Source organism: Phacochoerus africanus, chromosome 6 (assembly GCF_016906955.1).
Source record: "Phacochoerus africanus isolate WHEZ1 chromosome 6, ROS_Pafr_v1, whole genome shotgun sequence".
Taxonomy (NCBI): domain Eukaryota; kingdom Metazoa; phylum Chordata; class Mammalia; order Artiodactyla; family Suidae; genus Phacochoerus; species Phacochoerus africanus.
Genome location: NC_062549.1, coordinates 91,808,222 through 91,829,889, shown reverse-complemented (window position 1 = coordinate 91,829,889; position 21,668 = coordinate 91,808,222). Strand labels below are relative to the sequence as shown.

The following is a 21,668-nucleotide window of genomic DNA, read 5'->3' as shown; positions in this document are numbered from 1 at the left end:
GCCCAAACCATGGCCCATTTCTTACTGTTATCTTCTCTTCCTGAGCAGTAAAGGCTTCCTCAAAGTCATCATGCTTCTGAAGAAGTGCTTCTACACTCCCCAAGGAATTTCCCAGGTCCTCATTTTCCAGGAAGGCCTGCAGAAGACAGAAAGACACATCTCAGCTGTGCCTCACTGGTGAGAAAGCTTCCCTTTGGAGTCAAGAAGGAGGGGAGTGGAGTGGAGAGCAAGGTGGAAATTAGCACAAAGATAGGAGAGAAAGAGACTAACCTCAAACAGTAGGAGCTTCAGACTCCCTTCCCAATACTCTCATACATTATCATCTTGGTCTCCACGTCTGTCCCAGCCAATCTAGGCACCAGTCTGAGATCCCCCAGCTGCCCCAGGAGGACCACTCACCTCCTCCAGGAAATCTCAGGTTACCCCTGCCTGACTAATCACCTTTTTCTTCCTGACACCTTAACTATTGAATATTCATTTTGCCATACATTCAGTGGAGCTTAAAGCCTTTCCACTTTGCATTCAGGTATTTTTCTGTGCATTTGTCCATGAGGGAATTGCAAGAGCCTCACAGAGAGGGTCAATCTTTTCTCCTTGTGGCTCACTCTCCAGTTCCCAGGGAAACAGAAGTGGTTGCAAAGGTGCTGATAATAATACATGAGGAGTGGGAGAAATGGTTTCTGGACACTTGCTGAGCCCCTCTTGTTACCTCTTGTCTACTCATCCAGCTGTCCACTTGCTCACTGTCACGGTAGAAGAGATGCAGGTTCAGGCACTGCTCATACTGCTGCTGACGTCTGTTCCACAGCTCTAGCAGGGCGGCCCGGGTGTGAACAAGTATGTTCATCTTTGGAAATGAAGAGATAATGAACCAATAAGATATTTAATTAATATACTTTATGCTACATTTACTGAGCATCTAATAAATGTACATGGCCTTTTGAAAGACACAAAAATGAATAGGAAATGGGCTTTTCCCTTAAGGCATTAACATCTAAGTGAATAACTGTTAGTATGTGAAAAATGGAATAAATACCATACAAAGGTACAGTACAACACGCTTAATTCATATAAATACAGAAGAAAAGATTAATTCTTATTGGAAGAACCAGGGTGTAAACTATATAAAGTATTGTATCAGACAAAGATTTAGGGGCTAGGAAGGTGGGGCTCAGGATTATAGGAGGACATAACATCACAAGCAAGTAATTACTCCGAGTAATTGCTAGATTACACAAAACGCTCCAGAGAAAACTGCAGAGTCTAAAATGATAGACATTCCATGAAACTCAAGTTTATAGGACACTTAAGTTATCAGGTTGAGAAGTCGGCATTCAACTCTAAAAGCAAATAAGAACCATCAAGAAAAGAGAAAAATGACACCCTCAACCTCATAAAAGCCTTTCTTTTCCACCCAAGCATCTGCCCAAGACATACTACCTTATCAAAACAGCTGCTATGAAAACTCCACTAAAAAGACAGTAAAAACTCTCAGAATTGCAGGATAATAGGTAAGTTTTCGAGGATTTCAGGTCCCACTATTCCTTTGGTAGAAAATCATTAAAAATAAAAATGCATATTATAATTTTCTCACTGAGTTCTTGGCAAATTAAAAATGTGGTCATCTCATCCTTCATCATAAAGCAGTGGAGGCTGAGTTTAGAATCCACTGAGATGAGAAGAGCCTATAAATCCTATTTCAGTTATCATCTCAAGGAGTTCTTGTGACTCTGTGACTGGAGCCAGATTTCTCAGGGATCACAGGGTTGAGGAGGTCCCCTGGGATCCAGGAGGTTAGGATCATGGCAAACCTGATTCTTCACTCAGTGGAATTCTGAGTATTTAAAGCTTTCTTGATGTTCAATGTGGATTTGAGAAACATAGGTACAGGAAAATCAGTTTGATTTGAAGTTGTGTCAAGGAGAGAAGAAAGACAGCCATGTGCCAGGCACCATGCAAGGTACCTTAGGGAACCCAAAGATGAATAAGCTGCAATCCTCAGAGAATTTACAATCTACAGATGAGTGTTGGAAAATGCTACAAAGGAGCACATGTGACAAGGAAAGATGGTGTGAAGGTTTCAAATTAGGTAGGAGATAGGTGATGAAATTAGTTGATCAAGTAAAGTGTCAGAGGTGAGGAAGCCCGCATCAAGTCCTGAGAATTTCAAATGGCTCAAATTGCTAAAGCAACATGTGAAGGAAGGAGTGCGACATTCAGGCCCCTTTTAAGATGTTTATGACGTCTATCCTCCTTCCGTTCAGAGATGAGCATGTTAGTCTGAGAGTAAGTGAAGACTGAATATGTGTCTAAATTTCACAGACTCTGTGAGATTTAAAAGCTAGATTACCTTTTCCATAACTTCATCAGATGCTTCATGATTGGCATCCAGCAGGGCTTGGCCAGTCTCATGAGCAGATTGAAATCGGTCATCATAAGAGTCGATCTCATGCTGTGGCCACAAGACAAAAATGCCTTAAAATGCAGCATTGCTGGTACTTCCCTCTTCCTCTGACAGGGGCAGAGGGGCTTTTCTCTGTACCTTATGCTGCTGATGTCTGTCCAGTAGGGCTTCACCACCAGCTACATCTGTGGGCAGCTCATCGGCATTGATCAGAGCAGTCTTCTCCTTCATCCAGCCTGAGAGCTCATCATAGTCGGATAAAAACCGCTGGTACCTGTGGGAAAGGTAAGGGAAAAGAAAGACAGGAAGGAGAAACCAGATGGAAATGAACTTTGAATGAAGAGTTGGGGTTGGGATGGGCTAAGATGTACAACATGCCCCTTGCCCTAATCCTGCCACTCCAGTTCCTCTGATGTACTTCTGCTCCTTTAGTGCTGCAGATTTTAAATCCTTCACTCCAGGTTGTATACTCCTAGGGTAGATGTGTCATTGTATGAGTGAGGCATCTGTGCATTACATCTCCAACATCCCAAAGTCACACCTGCCCCAGAGGCACTTGTAGTGAAGTACACACAAGGAGGCTAATGAATAAGCATGTAACATAAACAACAGGAAGAACCTTATTATAAGGGACAACTAGAGTTAGTGCTAGGAGCTCTCGTGTATTTTAGCTCACCCTTGACCAAATTAATAAAAACAAAACGCACCAAAAAAGTTACCTATTCAAAAAATTAATGGCTCACTGTTTGATTTTAAATCATAACAATAAGACAAACACTATTTTCTGGTGCTTAATAAAGAATCTTAACAATCAACTATGGAATGATGCCTAGGTTTTTTTGTAAGCTAACCCACATTCAGGAAATAATTCAAGACTTATTTTACGCTCTTCAGCTTCAAAATTAATTCCAGTTCCTTAGCTAGGGCTAAGATTTTGACATGTTTCTTCAGCTACTTTTTCAGCTCCACAGGGCCACTTCATAGCTTCCTACAACTGCAGATACAGAGGAAGAGAGAAAGGGTGCAGGTGAAAGGAGATGTCATGCTGAGCATTACATCAACCTGCAAAGGACTTATCCTGACAAATTAAAATTTATTTTGCCTCTAGTGAGCAGGCAGGAGGGTTGGGTCACTCATTATTTTAGCCCTTTCACTCTTTTATTTCTGCTTTTGATATTATACCTGAACCCTATAGAGATAGGGAATGCAATAGAGAAGAAGGATTTCTCACCAATAAGAAGCCTGCAGCTTTTCATATCTTCTGGTAGCCAAGGAGCGAATGTGCTCCCAGTTGGAGACCAGATCCTCTTTCATCTGCTGGATCTGATCTGCATCTGAAGGATGGGAAAGCTTCAGCTTGTCTGCTTTGGCACATAACTCCTTCACCTTTGGAATGAAAAAGAAACCTAGTGGTGAAAGTAGGTCAGCTGGAAGGTGATGGATAGCAACTTTTTGTAAATGTAGATGTCTAATTATAATGCTGTACATCTGAAACCTATATAATAAAAAAAGAAAAAGAAACCCAGCGAGAACTCTGAGCATGCTGGTCTTCCTGGCAAAATCTTATGGGAGGGATGTAATATAATAATCATATGGAAAAGAATAATTGATTATTGCATTTACACAGATATATTTATATTAATATACTCATGTAACTATATTAACAATGATTATTTCCTGGTCCCTTTTTTTCTTTCATTGTGCTAAGCACATTACATACATTTTCTTGTTTTACCATCTTCTTTTAATAAGACTATGAGGCAGATGTTATTCTTATTTTCCTTCTATGTAAAAACTGAGATATAGAGAATTTTATCTGCTGGAGGTCTCTCAGCTAGTCAGTGTTGGAAGCAAGGTTTAGACCTATCTATGTCCTTCATTACCCTTTATACTGCTGCCATAAATATTATTGTGGGAATCAGAAAGACATTTCTGCTAAGAAAATTTATGCTAAGAAAATTCCAGTAGTGCCAGGCTGTTTTGACCACAATTCCTGAGAAGCAGGGTTACTAGAGCAAATTCCACATGTTACCATTAGTCCTCCTATTATACTCAGCTATAATTAGGATTGTTGTTTAGGATTTGAGCTTTCATTATCATTGTTCATCAAATCATGGTATTTTATTATTCACTATCAGAATTAAAGACCAAGGACAAAAAAATGAGCAAGAATGAAAAAAGCAGAATGGTGAAGCAATTTTCAGAAATTGGACACAGGGACAGAGCTGCCAATAAAGCACAGCAAGTAGGATCTTCCTGTGGGCTGATTCCTCTTTAGGTGCTCAGGAGTGATTGGTTTGTTATGGTTAAAGAAGTAGGGATGGGAATCATTCAGGAACACAGGATTGCCCCAAGTTCTAGAATGCCTACGTCTACTGTATGCATAGACACCAGGAAGAAAACCCAATGATGGGCTTAATAATATGCTGTAAGTGTCTGGGTTTCTATAAAATGGGGAGAAATTTCTTCTCTTTTCTACTAAGCAAGGGACAAAAAGAAATGATCTAGCTACAATGGGACAAAGTGTGGTTAGATTAAAAAAACCTCTCTGGCCATGGGTCACTGACTGAGATTAGGAAGCCATTTGTGTTTTCTTCTTTTTGGCTGCACCCCCAGCATACAGAAGTTCCCTGGCCTGGGATTAAACCCTTGCCACAGAAGTGACCCAAGCTGTAGCAGTGACAATACCAGATCCTTAACTCAATGAACTATGAGGGAACTCTAGGAAACCATTCTTGAAGCTTTTTTTTTTTTTTTTTTGGTTTTCAATCATGAAATATGTTACAAAAACCATGCAGAGTTCCCACTGTGGCACAACAGGATAGGCGACATCTCTGGAATGCTGAGACACAGGTTTGAACCCCAGCCTGACACAGTCAGTTAAGGATCCAGGGTTGCTGCAGCTGTGGCATAGGTTGCAACTGTGGCTCGAATCTGATCCCTGGCCAGGGAACCTCATATGCCACAGGGTGGCCAAAAAAAGGGGGAAAAAAGCAAGAGAATATAAAAATATGTATATTTAAATAAAAATGAGGGATATTCAATATTATACAAGTTATGAACAAGAATGAGGATTTATATTCAAGGACCAAAGACTTTCTCCTTCATTGAAATAGTGGATTTGCTATGTCCTAGAGAGACGCAATGAACACCAAACGCCTCTTCTAGCTCTAGGGGTCAGCTATTCCTCTGACGGACTTACCTTGTCATCCATGACTGCAAGGTTCCTCTCGAGTCCCTTGTGACTGTGAAACAGTGCCTCGGAGGTAAAAAGGTCTTTGCCATAGTCCTCGGAGGTGAGCTGAGGCTCTTTCTCCTTGATCCACTGGATGGCTTCAGTCACATCCCTGCCAGACATCCACATGAGCTCCAACAAAGGAAGAAGGCAGGAATTCCAGGGAAAACAGCACACAGCAAGGACCAGCCTAGTTCACCCACGCAGCAATTACCTTGTCCTCCCACACCCTAGCAAGAAAGTAATGTGAAGAACTTTCCATGGAGAGGTAGAGACTTGGGCATCCTGGCAACTGACCTCCAGATATGCTTCCCATATCTGGGTCAGCACTTCACAAATGTCCTTCTTCTTCCCAATTCCACCTTCCACTCTCTATGGCCTCTTAATCTGCTTTCCTTGCCCCTGCAGAGCATCCCTTATTTTTATTGCTTTAAGCTCCGGTCACCACCACAAACATTACTAAGAGTGGGTCACAATTTTCTTAACTACTCTCACTTGTCCTAAAGGCAAGCTCATGGTTTTCTTTGGTCTGAGATATCAGCCACTCATTGTTAAGAAGAGTCAGAGGCTAACACAAATACCAGGGTGCTATTGCAGAATTTCCTATAATTCCGTGGTCACATTCTTACCTTTTGAATCGCTGGAGGTCTGCAACACTGGACAGTGATTTCTGTCGTTGGGAAGCCAGCCTATTGAGACGCTCCCAGGCTTCATTTACTTCCTCACGTCTTGACTGAATCAGGGGCAGCTTAGGATGATTTTCCTGTGGGAGGAAGCCAATGCTGGACTAGTGCAAAAAGTCATTTAAATATTTCTCATTTCATTCCAGTTCATACTTTGTCAGAAGTGGGGAACAGCCATTTAGCCAGATATTGCGCCTCACCTTAGCCCAGTTCCTTAACTCTTACTTGATCCACACCACCAAAATCTAGAAAACCAACCCACCAGCTATTGCATCTTCTGCCCACCGCACTGAATTATCCTACTAATTTGCTTAATTAGTCCAAACTCATTATTTTCAGAACTACATCATGAGGATGGCTGCTAAATCCCCTCAAAATCCTGGAAACGAAGGAAAAGAAGAGAAAAATTCCCTTTAATTTTTCAAAACTCTAACACTGTGGGTCTTAGCTCTTTTGGGGTACTGACACCTTTGAGAATCTACTGAGAGCTATTTACCTCTTCCCAGAATTATGCAGACATGTATATAAATTTAATTTTGCATAAAATATACATTTTTGGAAACTACCTGAAGCAATGAGATTTATAAATACTAGGTTAACCTAGTAGCATCAGCTCCTTTTGATACTTGGAAATTTCAAGTAGTTTCCATATGCCCAAGTCTCCCTACTCCTCCTATCCCTATTTATTCCCATTTCCATTCTCATTTTGAAGCCTCTTCAGAGAGAAATTTCCTGCTTCTCCTTCCTTGCTTACCAATAGAAATTTTATTTGATGAGCCCCAACACTGAGGCTTTAAGAGGCCTTTCAGTTTCTGGTTTTTACTTTTTGGAACACATACACCAAAAAAGCATAGTATACTGAAAGATGAGAGATCATATGGAGAAAGCCTTTATTATCCTTGCCAAATTCCCAGACATGGGAGCAAGGCCATTTTAGATCCTTCACCCCAACTGAGCTACTTGCATAACAGCAGGCACTTAAGAATATCAGGTGAGATCTGGAGAACAGCCCAGCTGAGCTGCGGATCACTGAATCATGAATCAGTGAGTCTGGCTCATTGAACCATGAAAAAAAAAATGAAATGTTTATGTTCTAAGTTTTGTGGTGGTTTTGTAGATAGTAATAGATAACTGAAAAATCTCCACAATAAGTAAGTGGTGGTGAAGGGAGAAAATTGAGAGACTGTTGGAAATGTAGCCTGGAACAAAATCAAGAATTAGGTTATTTTCCCTACTTCAGTAGCCAATCACCCTGAAATCTTGGTTCTATTAATACAGAAACATCATTCCCATTACAGAGCTATAGTGATAATGAAACGTTAAATGGGAAAGCATAATAGCCAATTATTAGAGTTTCTAATTCCTTCATGTACCTATAAAATCAAGACTTTGCAGTTCATGCATATGCTAGGGTTATTTATTCATACACTAAGTGTTTGTCTGCTCAGATATCAAAAACTCATTTAAGCACTTTCTTAAGTAAATGAAAGTATATCTGCCTCCTTTTCCCTTCCCCTTCACACATAAAAAAATTAGTTTGATGATATCATATATATTATGATAGCCCATTATTATTATATATTCTTTATTACTTTGTTCTGGTTCTTCTTCATGAAGAAAGAGTGCTTCATAAACTTGAGAAATCAATGCACTGCACAGTCATTGTGTATTGAGTTCCTTTATACAGATACACATTCACTACTCACTCATGCCTCCCTTTCCATGGACTGGCAAGGAATAAATTCAGAAAGGAGAAGAAGCTTCTCTGGGCACCTTACTCCAGGGATAGTATGCCTTTATTTTCTGACAACGTCCTATATCTTTCATGGATCATCTACTTATGGCCAGACATTCTTCCTGAAGATCAGAACCCTTGCCCTGGATTGGCCCTATTGCTCCCCACCTCACCTCAGCACACTCATCAGCATACTGGTTCACTCCATTCACTCGTCCCCTTCGAATTTCCAGATCTGCTTGGAATTCTTCAAACTTCTTATGTAAAACCTCTGTGCGTTCCCAGTCCTCACCCAGCTCCTCTGATGTCACTATAGCCTCCTGTAGACAAAGAAAAGTCTATTAAATCACCAGCCAGGGCTTAGGAATTCCTAGGTCAAATGCCAAAACTCTTGCCCGCATTCCCAGGATAACTCAGAAGGAGATACTTGGAACCTGGGAGAACCCTTTGGGAAAGAGCCAAAAGCAGGAGTATATCTCCTAAGGTGGCCCCTTGGCCAGGGGTCAGTGGTATTCAGGATAATTCTTCAGAGAGAGCAGGGACATTGATAGAAAAAGCCCCTGGAAGCCCCTTTTATATTTTGGAATATGAAAAATTAATTCATCTTGGTTGTACTCAATTCAACATCCTGAGTATTTATAAAAGATTTATGCTAAGCACTTGCTTGTGTAAATTTTCAGCCCTAACAATCTGTTTTTATTCTTTAAGTATTTAGAAAAATGGAAATCTACATAGTTACAAGTATTGAGAGGCAAAAGGTTTAGGGAAAGAGCCGGCAATGCTCTCAGCCTGGACCCAGCATGGGAAAATCTAGGACAAGGAGTTAAAACTCACAGAAGGTAGAAGGGGGACAAGCCTAGACCATCATTTTTAATGCACAAGTTTGTGTGTAAGGCTTACTTTCACCATCTTCAGAGTCATTACCCCTCTTCAATGTTAACCACTTCTGGAATACCCTAAATCTTTGCCAACATTTCTCTTTCTTCTAAGGAACCAAGCCCAGGAACAGATACCCTGACTTCTTTAAGAATGGCCAGTGCTAAATTGCTATGAGATGCCTGGGGCAGAGGGATGGGAAGTTCTATGTCCGTACCTTGTCTCCAATCCACTCCAAGATGTCAGCACACTCTTGCAAGTACTGCTGGAGCTTCAGGGCCTGCAGCAGCAGGGAGCCCTTCTGCTGAGTCCACTCCAGCAGCCTGTTCCATAGGGTGTGCAGTTCCTCCAGAAGGACCTTTGGGAAAAGTAAAACCACTCAGGCACAGAGCCTGCTTTGCCACAGGTACAGACTCAGAAGACTTGCACAGAGAGGAACCCAAGTAAAAATCCTCCTCCCATTCACTTGGGTATTAATTGCTCAGCAAATATGTAAAGGGGGAAATAGGATATGTATGGGAATAGCTATTAAACCAAGCCGGACATGATCTTCTGTAGTAGGAGAAAAAAATTAATAGCGTTTTGGGGTTTTAGAGAATAAAGTGATTATAAACAATAAGACGAGACTGAATAAGAATTCACGGGAGAGTGCTCGTTTGAATTAGACCTTGAGGGACAGATAAAATTTTGATAGGCAGACTGACAGGCAGAGGGGGTTCAAAGCACAGAAAAAGGCATAGGAAAAGTTTAGTGTGGACTGATTGTCAGAAAGGATAAGAGTTACAATATTTCTGACCTATAAAGGAAATTAGTGCCACCAACGCAATAAAAATTTTTAGATTATATAGTTGCGGGCTTTGGTACCCGGTTAACTCAGAAGACCAAGTTTTATATATATTGTAAAATTGAAAGTGTCATCCATATAATGTCTTCAAGAATCTTGTATTTCTCAACTGCTTCATGGCTCAAAGTAGCATGTAGCATGTGGACTATATTTCACTCTCCTGCAGTGGTACAGTCTGGTATCGCCCCAGTGATTCTAATAGATTTGAAGATTTATTTCAAATATTTGTCCAATATTTTAATTAATATAGGGATTGGTGGCATACAGAGCTGTAAACAACACAAATATTATTTTGAGATTTTCTTGTTAGAGAATCTTCTTTCTAACAAAGGTTCTTATGGTTAAAGTCTGTATGCCCTGACCATAGTTTGTTGACAGTGAAAATGAGCTAGAATGTGTATGTTAAATATGGGAAAACAACTCCAGTTTTTCAATAGAGAGCACAAATTTGTTTTGACAATTTTAAAAATACTTAAATAGTAAAAAGTTCATGCATACAAAAGAGAACCTGAATTGACTCAATCAACACAAACATGTTGGGTATTACATGATGTAAGTTAGAAAATAGCTAATTCATTAATTATCTTCCATAGTGATTGTTATCTTCAGTCTACAAGTTTTAGGGAAGACAAGGGATTTTAGGAGGTTTTTGTTTTTGTTTTTCCTAAATGAACGGAAGAGAGGATTTAGAGAACTACACAGTAGTCATAGCACATGTGCTGTGAAGAGAAAGAGGCATCACAGACACAAGGAGAAAGATTTCAGAGACAATTCAAAGAAAGAGCATCCCTTGGTTAGAGTTTGAAGGACAAGGACCCTGAAGTTAGAAGGAATAATTAGAATGGACATTTGGGAAACCCAGTTCATATGGGAGTGGGGAACTGGGTTGAAGTGGGCTTGATCTTGAGCCAAGTTATCCTTCATTGGCATAAAGAGGAATGAAGTATCCAATGACAGCTTTTTCTCCCTACTCCAAGGAACACCAGGACATCCCATCATTTGTTCTGCCCCTACCAGAGTAAAAGATAACAAGCAGAACCATGGTTCCAAGGCAGTTATATCATGGTTTATACCTGAGGCAATCAGTTAAAACTCTGATAACATAATCAACAACCAAAAACATCTCTTACAGAGCCCTACCATATATTTACCTTGGTGTCCTCATGGGCAACATGCCCCTCAGTAAATCGGACTCTCCTGATTTCTTCCAGCTCAGGAATGACCCTTGATTTTGCTTGTACCTCTGTTTCAAAGGATTCATGCTTCTGATATTTCCCCTGAAGATTAGAAATCAGAGTTTATGGCTAAGGACGTCTAATCTCCCTGTACCATAAAGAGGTCATTTTATTCCTTTTCTTTCTTGAAAGTAGAACTAGTTGTTTCCCAACCTAGATTAAGTGATAGTCTATGACCAGAGCTGGAGGCTGGAGGAGTCATATCCTAAAAGAAGTGGTCACGGCAGAACCACTGCACATAGATCTTCAAAAGGTCCCAGATTCAAAGTCTGGGGCCATAGGGGAAGTTTTTCTTCAGTGCCCACTGCCTTTGGGGAATTTCTAGTAAATATTATTTTAAAGTCCCAATTGCCTTCTGTGGAAATGAAATAATGTAACATAAAGTTGCTGCTCTTTAGTAAAGACGATCTAAGTGCTTCTAAAAGTAGTGAAGATGATCATTACAACAATGACTTTTTTTAAACTGAAAGCTTTTACATGCCAGGTTTATGCTCTTGTGGACCGCTATAATTGATCCATTTAATAGATAACACTTTGTTCTTGTTCCAGGTGCTCCCTCTCTGATATCAATTGCATCTTTTTGACCATAGCTATGTTTCCTGCTATAGTACAAGTAGGGGTGAGGACATCCACCAAACCTCTCCACCTGAGACCTCTCTTCTGGACTTCACAGGAGACATGAATAACCATGTGGGGAAAATCCTGTTAACCCTTATCACTCTGAGGAGCGTGAAAACCAGTTGTAGAATCATTCAAGTCTCTACACCTTAGTGCCCTCCTGAATATCCCCAAATACTGCAGTCACATAGTGTGTCATAAATTCTTTGAATTCTCAGGCAGTGTTTGCCCATAGCTTAACTCCAGATCAATATTACATTTATAAAACATTATTGAGAATGTTCTTTGTAAATAAGATACTAAGGCTTAAGAAGTTGAAGACATGGGCTATTTAGCGAGAAAACTACAGTCCCTAAAGTCTAATATTTCCAGAATAGCATTCCTCAATAGCTAACCAGATGTACACTTGCACTATTAGAATGTTTCCTTCCCTGCATATCTCAGGGATATGATATCTTATCTTCTCTGGAAAAGTCAGTGGAGCTGAGTGACCTGTATGTTAGTTGGGTCTTCATAGCTTTTGTCTTCTGCAATTTTGAGTTTCTCCAAGATCCACTTCTTCAGGTCATCTGCATCCCGTTTGAAAACTTGGTAGTGATAGGAATCTTCAAGCTTCTGACCCCTCTCAGCAACCTGTTCCTTGAACTTCCCATATCGGCTCAACACCTCTTGGCGCCTCTCCTGGATCTCTTCTGCTGTTTCCAGCACTTTTGGTCCACCACTGTCCATGGCCTGCAAGTTAAAAAGCTTCTGTCTATAGCTGGCTCTCAAATCTCTAGTTGGATGTTTGTTATTTTATATGTCTCAAGGGATTTACTCATGTTGGACTTATGTTCAGATATTTTTAAGCCTATAAAATCTATTGTGTGAAAGCTTGTAGTAATTTATATAAATGTAATACCTTTATATACATTTATGTATACAGCTACAACTTAGGCTCATAATTCTTAGTCATTCAGAACACTTTTCCAACTTTTCACATGAATTTGTGCCAACATTAATAAATTTAATAAACTTAATAAAGTTCTATAAATAGAATTAATTTGGACTAATAATGGGAGTCAAGTTTAAATTAGCAAAAGTTAATTAGCACAGAGTTTCAAATAGATAAAGAAATATGTGATTGCTTTCAAAAGCTTAAGAGGTGGTTATGTGTATATGTCTGACCGGGTCACTTTGTTGTACACCAGAAATTACCACAGCCTTGTAAATTAACTATACTTCAATTTGAAAAAAGCTTAAGGGGTGTTAGTCATGATGAACTTAATTTAATAAATAAATTAAAATGGTTTGCAATTAACTTGGCAAATGATATACCCAAAAGTTTGGAAAATTGTTTTCTTTTTGCTTAAAAATATAACCAATATTTTACTCTATTTGCTTTATTCATAAACACAAAACTGCAAACCAAAAGTTCAGCACATCTGCCACTCATTTATCAAATTTCAAATTATTAACATCTTAGCAACTGGCTTTTGCACTGCAAAGCATCATACTGTCAAATAACGTAAAGTGTTACTTTTCTGTACTGGAATCCAACCTATTGTGACAACAACAAGCAAAATCTCTATAGGGCCCATTTTCATTCATCTGGATACAAGCATAATTTTTCCTAGCTTACCTCAGCCAAAATATTCAATACAACGTTTAAATTTTACTCTCCTTCCTCCTATACATAATTGCTATTCAGTGAGTGGCCTTTACTAGATTAGCTATAGAATTAAATCATTCTATGGAGACTCAAACCTTTATGGTATGTTATTTTTCTCCGAGTTACCTAGTTGTTCTCTATATGAACCTATGTAAACAGATCATTGCTGGATTTTGGTGCTGTAGAGCCACAAGCTCAAGGTCATTGTTTAAAATGAGATATTTATTTAAAAAAAGAGTTAAACTTTACTTCTTACTTTCTTTACTTTCTTACTTCTTAAGAATCAAGAATCAATTCTTGCTTATCCTATGGAAGACAGTACAGAAAGCTCAGAGGAAACAGCTTTCCTAATACTGTTAGTAACAAATTGTAATGCAAAGAATTTTGTACTCACGGTTTCCTTTGGAAAGTGTTCTGCTTTTCCTAAAGGTCAAAAACCTAGCCAAACAAAATGTATCCAAAAGAGAGAGAGACAAAGAGAGAGAAAGAGAAACAATTCACGGGTAATTGTCTCATCTAATTGGAATAGAGTTGAGGGAAATGCTACATATGCGATAAGACGAAAAAAAAAAAAAAAAAAAAGGCTTCTTACTTGGGCCAGAATCCCGCCAGCAACAACAATCTACATTATCTTCTAGCGACAGATTCAGCTGAAGCAGCTGCTGACTTTCACAGATGCTGGGTGACTCAGTGGTTTGGGGCACTATGGCTCTGAGAACTTCTCATTCAGACTGTGTATATATATATATATATATATTAAAGCAAATATTTTGTAGGAAAAAAACACAGTCATGGGTGTAAGATGGAGACAGTGTTAAGATTATATTTTGTTTCTTTGACTAGTTTTAGATTTGATGGCTGAGAATTATAAATCAAGAAGGAATTCTGGGTTGCCCATTCTTCATACTCCGAAGAACTTCAAGAACTCAGGGCATACATGAGGTTATTCCAACATATTTCTTAAGAAAATACAACTCAACAACTCTATCAAAATCCAACTAGAGGAGTTCCCGTCGTGGCGCAGTGGTTAACGAATCCGACTAGGAACCATGAGGTTGCGGGTTCGGTCCCTGCCCTTGCTCAGTGGGTTAACGATCTGGCGTTGCCGTGAGCTGTGGTGTAGTGTAGGTTGCAGACGCGGCTCGGATCCTGCGTTGCTGTGGCTCTGGCGTAGGCGGGTGGCTACATCTCTGATTGGACCCCTAGCCTGGGAACCTCCATATGCCGTGGGAGCGGCCCAAGATATAGCAAAAAGACAAAAAACAAAAAAAAAACAAAAAAAACCCAACTAGAGATTTTTAACAGATTTTAAGCCACAAAACATCCTAATTCTTGCCGAAGAGCCTCTGTTAAAATAAGAAGAAAATGTTATTCCTGGCCTCACAGATTGGGTTTTAAAAAATCTGATTTAGCGTTACCCTTAATCATTTAAATAAAAGGAACAGAGGACATAAGATAAATGCCTGTTTATTTCTTTTACAGCTAATAAACATTGAACATTTTTAAGAGTCAATCTTAAACGTCCTCACCCCAAAAAGAAATGGTAATACTTTTTTTCATGATGCACAAATTTTTGAGGCCTTTAGTAGTAGGGACTCAGGTAAAGAATGTATGACAGACATTGTGGAGGTTAGAGTCATGTACAATCTTTAATATTGCATGTAGCCCTGTGCATGAATGAGTGTTGAGTGGATACAAGGCAAGCTTGAGTTCAACATGAAAGACAGCGTCATTAAAGAGAAGTTTTATTGGGTGGGAGTAACTTGGCGAGCTGTTGCATTTGATCATGGTTATCAGCTCTGGACAGAACTGTCCTTCACACACTAGTTTAATCAGCACTGCCCAGCTTGCCTGAGGATAGTCTCAATTATCAGATCTTCTTTCCCTGCACTCAGAAACTATAAGAGATGCTTTATACCCAAACATTCTAAAGTCTCTCCAATTTGCAACACTAAAATTCATATGCTTACTGTGGAATTTTTGAAGTTCAGCTTTCTCAGCTCATTTACCAACAGGGAAAAATACATTAATGTTAATGTTAAACTAATTTTTCATGGGGAATTGAGGTCATCATCATTTTATTAGTCTTCAAATGTATTTTTATTTCTCCAGAAGTAGTTCCTTTTAAAAGGTCTCCAATGTTTGCTTCCCAATTAGGTTAAATTACTAAATATCATCACTTGAAAACATTGAAAAATCTGTTTTCAATGACCTGTATCCACTTTAATTCTTATCACTTCAGGTTCCCTAAAGTTGTTTGTCCCTTAACTCTAAGAGGAAAACTACATACATTAAAGTTTACAATCCTATAATAAAAATAAAACTCTTTTCCCACTTACCATTATCTTCTCTCACTTTTCTTTATTTATTTTTTTTATTTTACCTATCTTGTATTACTGTACTGAATAAGGAAAAACAAAACCCATGGGGTACATAGATGCAGAATGTTGCCTTCAGGATGGATTAGCAATGGGATCCTGCTGTGTAGCACTGGGAACTCTGTCTAGTCAATTATGATGGAACATGTAAGGTGAGAAAAAAGAATGTATACATGTATATGTAACTGGGTCACCATGCTGTGCAGTAGAAAAAAATATGTATATATAAAGAAATAAAAATGTTTTAAAAATGGTATTTCCTTTATACAATGAACTATGTAATTAAAATTGAAAGAGAGCTTGGGATAATGGAAAGTGCACTGGATTTGAAACTGAACAATGATGCAAACACAACCCAGAAACACAACTATGTAATCTGAAGTTTTGAGTCTACCATTTAATAAATAGGTGAGCATTGGAAATTTGCCTAAACTCATTAAGTATGTAATGGGGATAACAGTGACTAATCTACCTGTTTCAGATAATTGTTATATGACTTGATTTAGATGATTGATGAAAAAGCGCTTTGTATTTAAATATACACCAAAATAGAATTGTTATTGTAAACTTACATAAATAATACCAATCACATACATTTCAATTACTTTGTCATGTATTTCATTCTGAATCATTAATTTTGAAAATCAGAACAGAAAGGGTAGAAATATGAAATGCTTATCTTTTAAACAATAATTTTCAATGCATCATTAGAAAATCTTACATTAAATTGCTAGATGTTTCCATCCTCTAATAATTATCTCTGAGTACAATAACCCTTAAGGAAACCATCTGAGCCTAAATCTTTACAAACTTCACAAAGACAGCATGTTTAGTGACATGGTTCCACCCAGGGTAAAAAGAGCACAACTGGAAAACATCATTTCTCATTATAATAAAGGAAATTTGGAGTCAAGTTCCAGGACTAAACATTAGTTCCTTTATAACCATGACTAAACTATGAGGTTTAATTCTTGTATTTAAGGGACTAAATTCCCAGGATATCAATAAAAGTCCTATTTAACATCTAAATAATAGCCAGTCATAGAAATTTAAGTGGATTATTTATGAAATGGTTTCATTTCGCTTTTAAAAATTACTTAATGTGCAAATACACTATATATCTTGACTTAATTCATTCTCTCTGCCCCCCTCTCCGTTATCCTCTGTTGAATGTGTGAACAGTCTGGTTTTTTTCTATAACATAACTTTTTTTATAACTTACAATTTTGTCAAGAGACAAAGACTGCCTTAATTTATTCACTCTTGATCATTTCTTTGGGCAAATAATTAGAATAGGCATTGGGAATACAGAGATGAACAAAATAAGATTCTTACTTTCAAGAAGTTTACAAACTAGAGGGTCCACCTAAGACAGGTAAACCATGACATAAAATAGAATAAAAATCATACTAAATAGAAGTCTAATAAATGCATCACAGAAACACAAAGCAAAGTATTTTTTTTTCTTGTTTCAGTTCATTAGAGCAGGAGATGCCAAGGCAGAGATAGAATTTTATGAGTCCTTCTGATTTCAAAGAATAAGCTAGGGAATATTGTGAGCCTTCACCCTATTTTTTCTGTGGTCTGTGATCAATCAACCACTGAGAATATTTCCTAAGTTAACAGATATTGAATGATAAATGCCCAACTAAGAGTCTATGCACAAAAAAATAAACACAAGAGCATAAATATAGACATTGGCATAAATATCCTTTGTTGATGGGTATGCGTTTTGTCTTATTTGATACTTCTGAAACATAGATTGGCATGTGGGCCCTTTTATGGTTTCCTTGACCTCTTTACTCCTTTGACTGTAGATAACTGGGTTAAAGAATGGTGATGACCTTTCAAACATTAGGCTATGTCCCAGAAAAGGGGGTACTTGGCAGAGAAGCACAAATGCATGGAGGATATACTTCCAAAAAGATCAAGAAAATAGCAAGGTGGGAAGCACATGAAAAAAAGCCTTTTGGTTAAACCAACAGAACAAATACATAGAAATACTGTAATTATGCAAACAACCCAAAACCACAATCAGTATCTCTGTGATGATCTCCAGGTCATGTATAATGTCCTCAACCTCGATTAAAACAATTCTGTCAGTGTCTATATGCCAGATTCAGGAAGAGATCAAGTTGCAGAAGATATTCGAAATTTGATTTGGATCACAAAGTAATAACGTAGATATTCAAGCAATCTCAGGGAGCGACATGAAGAAGCCACAGATTCAACAATCTACAGTCAGCTGAATGTAGAGCTGAGGTGTTATGATTATGGGTTAATAGAGGGGTTGCAAATGGCCAGGCATCTGTGCATAGCCATGGTGATGAGCAGATGAATCTCAGAAATGACAAATGATAGTAAAATAAATACACATGCAGGAGGCAATAGTCAGAGAAATGGTATTCCGCTCCCTGACTTGACTGGAGAATATCTTGTGGATGATAGTTATGGCATACCAGATATCCAGAAAGGAGAGGACACTGATGAAGAAATACATAGGAACGTGGAGGTGGGAATCCAGTTTCATGAAAAAGAAGCCCCGTGATGATGAACAGGTAAATTAGAAACAAGAGGATAAACATAAGTGTCTGTCTTCCTGCAAATGAAAAAATCCTGTGAATATAAATTCAATCACTACTCTCTGATTCTTACTTACAATCTTCTCAATGTGTTGGGGGCAGGGGGAGAAAAGAAAAAATGGAACAGGACTCCTGGACAGATAATTTAGCGATTTAATTGGATAATCAATTCATTCACTTATTATATTATATTTTTATTAATTCAAATATTTGGCGAGAGTTTAGTATGTTCCATGCGCTCTGCAATATGCTGAACAAGAGGATCACTAAAAATGAACCAATATTCCAAGTGCATAAATTGCTGTATTTCTCATAGATAACCATACCATGAGTCAGCTTATATAGTCAATTTCCTCTGTTACTCAATAACACAATTTTACAATGAGCAGAATTTTTCTCCTGCATATTTCTTTCCCTTTTTTCCTCTATATTAGCCCTTCCTTTGCTCAGAAAAAAGAATCAAAATTCAGCTCAAATAATACTCTCCATGAAATATTCTAGTTAGACTAAATTTTTCTCTCTGTGGTACTCCCATGCCAATCAATTTTGAAATTTCTATATCATGGCTAATAGTACAATATCATGTCTACTTCTCCAATTACTTTTTATACCCTATTTTAATCAGATTTTTTTTCACTAGGTAGTATTCAGTAAATATGCATGAATGTGGGGAGCCAAGCTTGCTCATCAGTGCATTTCAGCAGTCACGACCCGACCACAATACAAGGGAACACATAGTCCACGCATAGGAGACATCCTGGTACACTGTTGGTGAGACTGTAAATTGGTGTAGCCACTATGGGAAACAGTGTGGAGATTCCTTTAAAAATTAAGAATAGAGCTAGTACATGGCCCAGACATGCCACTTCTGTGTATTTACCCAAACAATATAAAAACCCTAATTTAAAAATATGTACACACCCCTATTTTCATGGCAGCATTACTTACAATAGCCAAGATATGGAAACAACCTAATTTTCCTTTGATGCATGAATGAATAAAGAAGATGTGAGAGGCACCCCCCCACACACACACACACACATGCACACTCATACTCAGCCATAAAAAAATGTAATCCTGCCATTTGCAATAACATGGAGAGTGGATAAAATGATTGTGGATGGTACTTAGACTTGTGGTAGTAATTTCTCTGTGGTGTATCAGCTATTGAATTATAATGCATTCCACCTGAAATATATATATATTTATATATTCATATGCATGTATATTCATATATATATATGAATGGAAGTGAATTATGTTGAAAGTGGAGAGATAAGTAGCGTATGGCTGAGAAGGTTGAATTCACAACTATAGAATATCAACGTGGATTCTGAAAACTGAGGAAAAATTTGCCATTTTCTTTTTTCTTGTAGTTGAGTGCAATAAATTTAATTCTTCTGGTTGGGCACATCCTATGCAGTGCAAGCAAAAAACGCAGAGAAAGGAAAAGATATAGGTTAATTGGAGTTAGAAAAAGTGTTTCACTACTTGATCTCTAATATTTTTTGGAAGAAGGTAGGGAATAAATAAATATATATATTGCAGTTCCTGTTGTGGCTAAGCAGTAACAAACCCGACCAGTATCCATGAGGATGAGGCTTCAGTCCCTGGCCCTGCTCAGTTAGTTAAGGATCTAGCGTTGCCGTTGCAGCGAGCTGCAGTTTAGGTCACAGACACAGCTCGGATCTGGCTTTGCTGTGGCTGTGGTGTAGGCCGATAGCTACAGCTCTGATTCGACCCCTAACCCAGGAACTTCCATATGCCACAGGTGTGACTCTGAAAGTATAAATAAAAAATAATAAACAAATAAATTGAAAAAATTCCTTATCCCACTTAATGTAATCATCATTCTTCCAGTTCTTGAGGCTAAATTCCTTGGAGTCAGTCTTCTCTAATTTTGTACTCCCCACATCCAATCAGCAAGCAAATTGGTTAGTGATATCCTCACAATATATACAGAACCAATGGCTTCTTAAAACATTCATACTGCAACCCTGGTCCAAGCCATCAACTCTTGCCTGGATTTCTCAATAGCCTCCAAAATGTCTGCTTTTTCTTTGCCCACTTTTAATCTATCCTCAACACCATAATAAGAGAAATCCTATAAAGAGGTAAATGAAATAATTTCACTTCTTTGCTAAAAAACCCTCCAGTAGGTCTGACTTCACTCCAGATGAAAGGCAAAAGCCTTTACAATGGTCTGTGAGTTCTTATGTAATCTGGCACAGCCAAATGTTTGGTGGATTCATTATCTATGTCTCCACACCCACCCCAATTACTCTGTCCAAGTGCCACCTGGAACACCCCTATGGCAGAGCCACTGCACTTCCATTCCTCCCACCTAGAACATTCTTCCTTTTTTTTTTTTTTTGTCTTTTTAGGGACTCACCCCCAGCATATGGAAGTCCCCAGGCTAGGGACTGAATCAGAGCTGTAGCTGCTGGTCAGCGCCACAGCCACAGCAATGTAGGATCCAAGCTGAGTCTGTGACCTCCACCACAGCTCATGGCAATGCCAGAACCTTAACCTACCAAGCAAGGCCAGGGATTGAACCTGCATCCTCATGGATATTAGTCAGTTTCATAGCCTACTGAGTCACAAGGGGAACTCCCTCTACCTGAATTTAAAGTATCTTAAAATTTAGGGATGAGGATGAGGAGACAGCTATGGCACATTAGCGGCTGACAACCGTAAGATTCCCATAGGTGAGCCAGGGAAGGGTGGAAATCTACTAACATTTACATAGTAATCACCTCTATTATTGCACCCTCACTGAGGTGTGCACCCTGTAGAAGAATCACCCTTTATGAAGCATGCATAAAGAGTCAGTAAGAGAAAAAGCTCTCAAAGTAAGATTTAAAAAAAAGGAGTCTTGCATCCTGAAATCTAAGGGAGAAGTTAAAAGGGAAGCATTATTATCCAATATGCTTGATCTGTTGGCTGGGACAATCAGAACACAGCATGGTGATATTGGTTTATTCATTCAGTGGATATTTATTGATATTATTGCTTAATTAATAAGTACAAGACATTTGATTACAGTGAAAACAAAGATTATATTTTTCAACTTACCATGAAAAAAATACCAATTAGTTGATGAATAGATAAGTTATATTACTTTAAGTTTTTTGTCTGTTCATTTATTGCATTTAAAGTATTCTTCGGTGACCTCTTTGGTCTGAGATTCTTTGCCATGGTCATTAAGTACCATTAATCTTATGAAGATGATTTTTCAATTACAATATTTTACAAACAGATGTTTTGACTATATTAAAATTAAAGTCTTAGATTACTTCCACAAATAAAATAGTACAGGATAAATTGAGTGGCAGAAAACTTAATTAACAAAGTCAGATCCAAAAATATGTCAAATTGGATAAAGTTTGAAAGAAGCTATTGAATCCAGTTATTGCTAAATTTTATT

General features: G+C 38.3%; 1 protein-coding gene across 1 annotated transcript in view; it reads right to left on the bottom strand.

The window, feature by feature from the left end:
- The window catches only part of SPTA1 (spectrin alpha, erythrocytic 1), a 67,856-nt gene extending 54,044 nt beyond the window's left edge, over positions 1–13,812 (bottom strand). The window contains exons 1-12 of the mRNA XM_047784218.1: positions 13,676–13,812; positions 12,123–12,362; positions 10,929–11,054; positions 9,151–9,291; positions 8,231–8,377; positions 6,269–6,402; positions 5,607–5,751; positions 3,636–3,790; positions 2,543–2,678; positions 2,351–2,452; positions 710–847; positions 26–136 (exon numbers count right to left, since the gene is read on the bottom strand). Coding sequence (XP_047640174.1) covers positions 26–136; positions 710–847; positions 2,351–2,452; positions 2,543–2,678; positions 3,636–3,790; positions 5,607–5,751; positions 6,269–6,402; positions 8,231–8,377; positions 9,151–9,291; positions 10,929–11,054; positions 12,123–12,359 — 1,572 coding nt within the window. The 5' untranslated portion in view covers positions 12,360–12,362; positions 13,676–13,812. The remainder of the gene's footprint in view (positions 1–25; positions 137–709; positions 848–2,350; positions 2,453–2,542; positions 2,679–3,635; positions 3,791–5,606; positions 5,752–6,268; positions 6,403–8,230; positions 8,378–9,150; positions 9,292–10,928; positions 11,055–12,122; positions 12,363–13,675) is intronic.
- Positions 13,813–21,668: the final 7,856 nt, after the last annotated feature.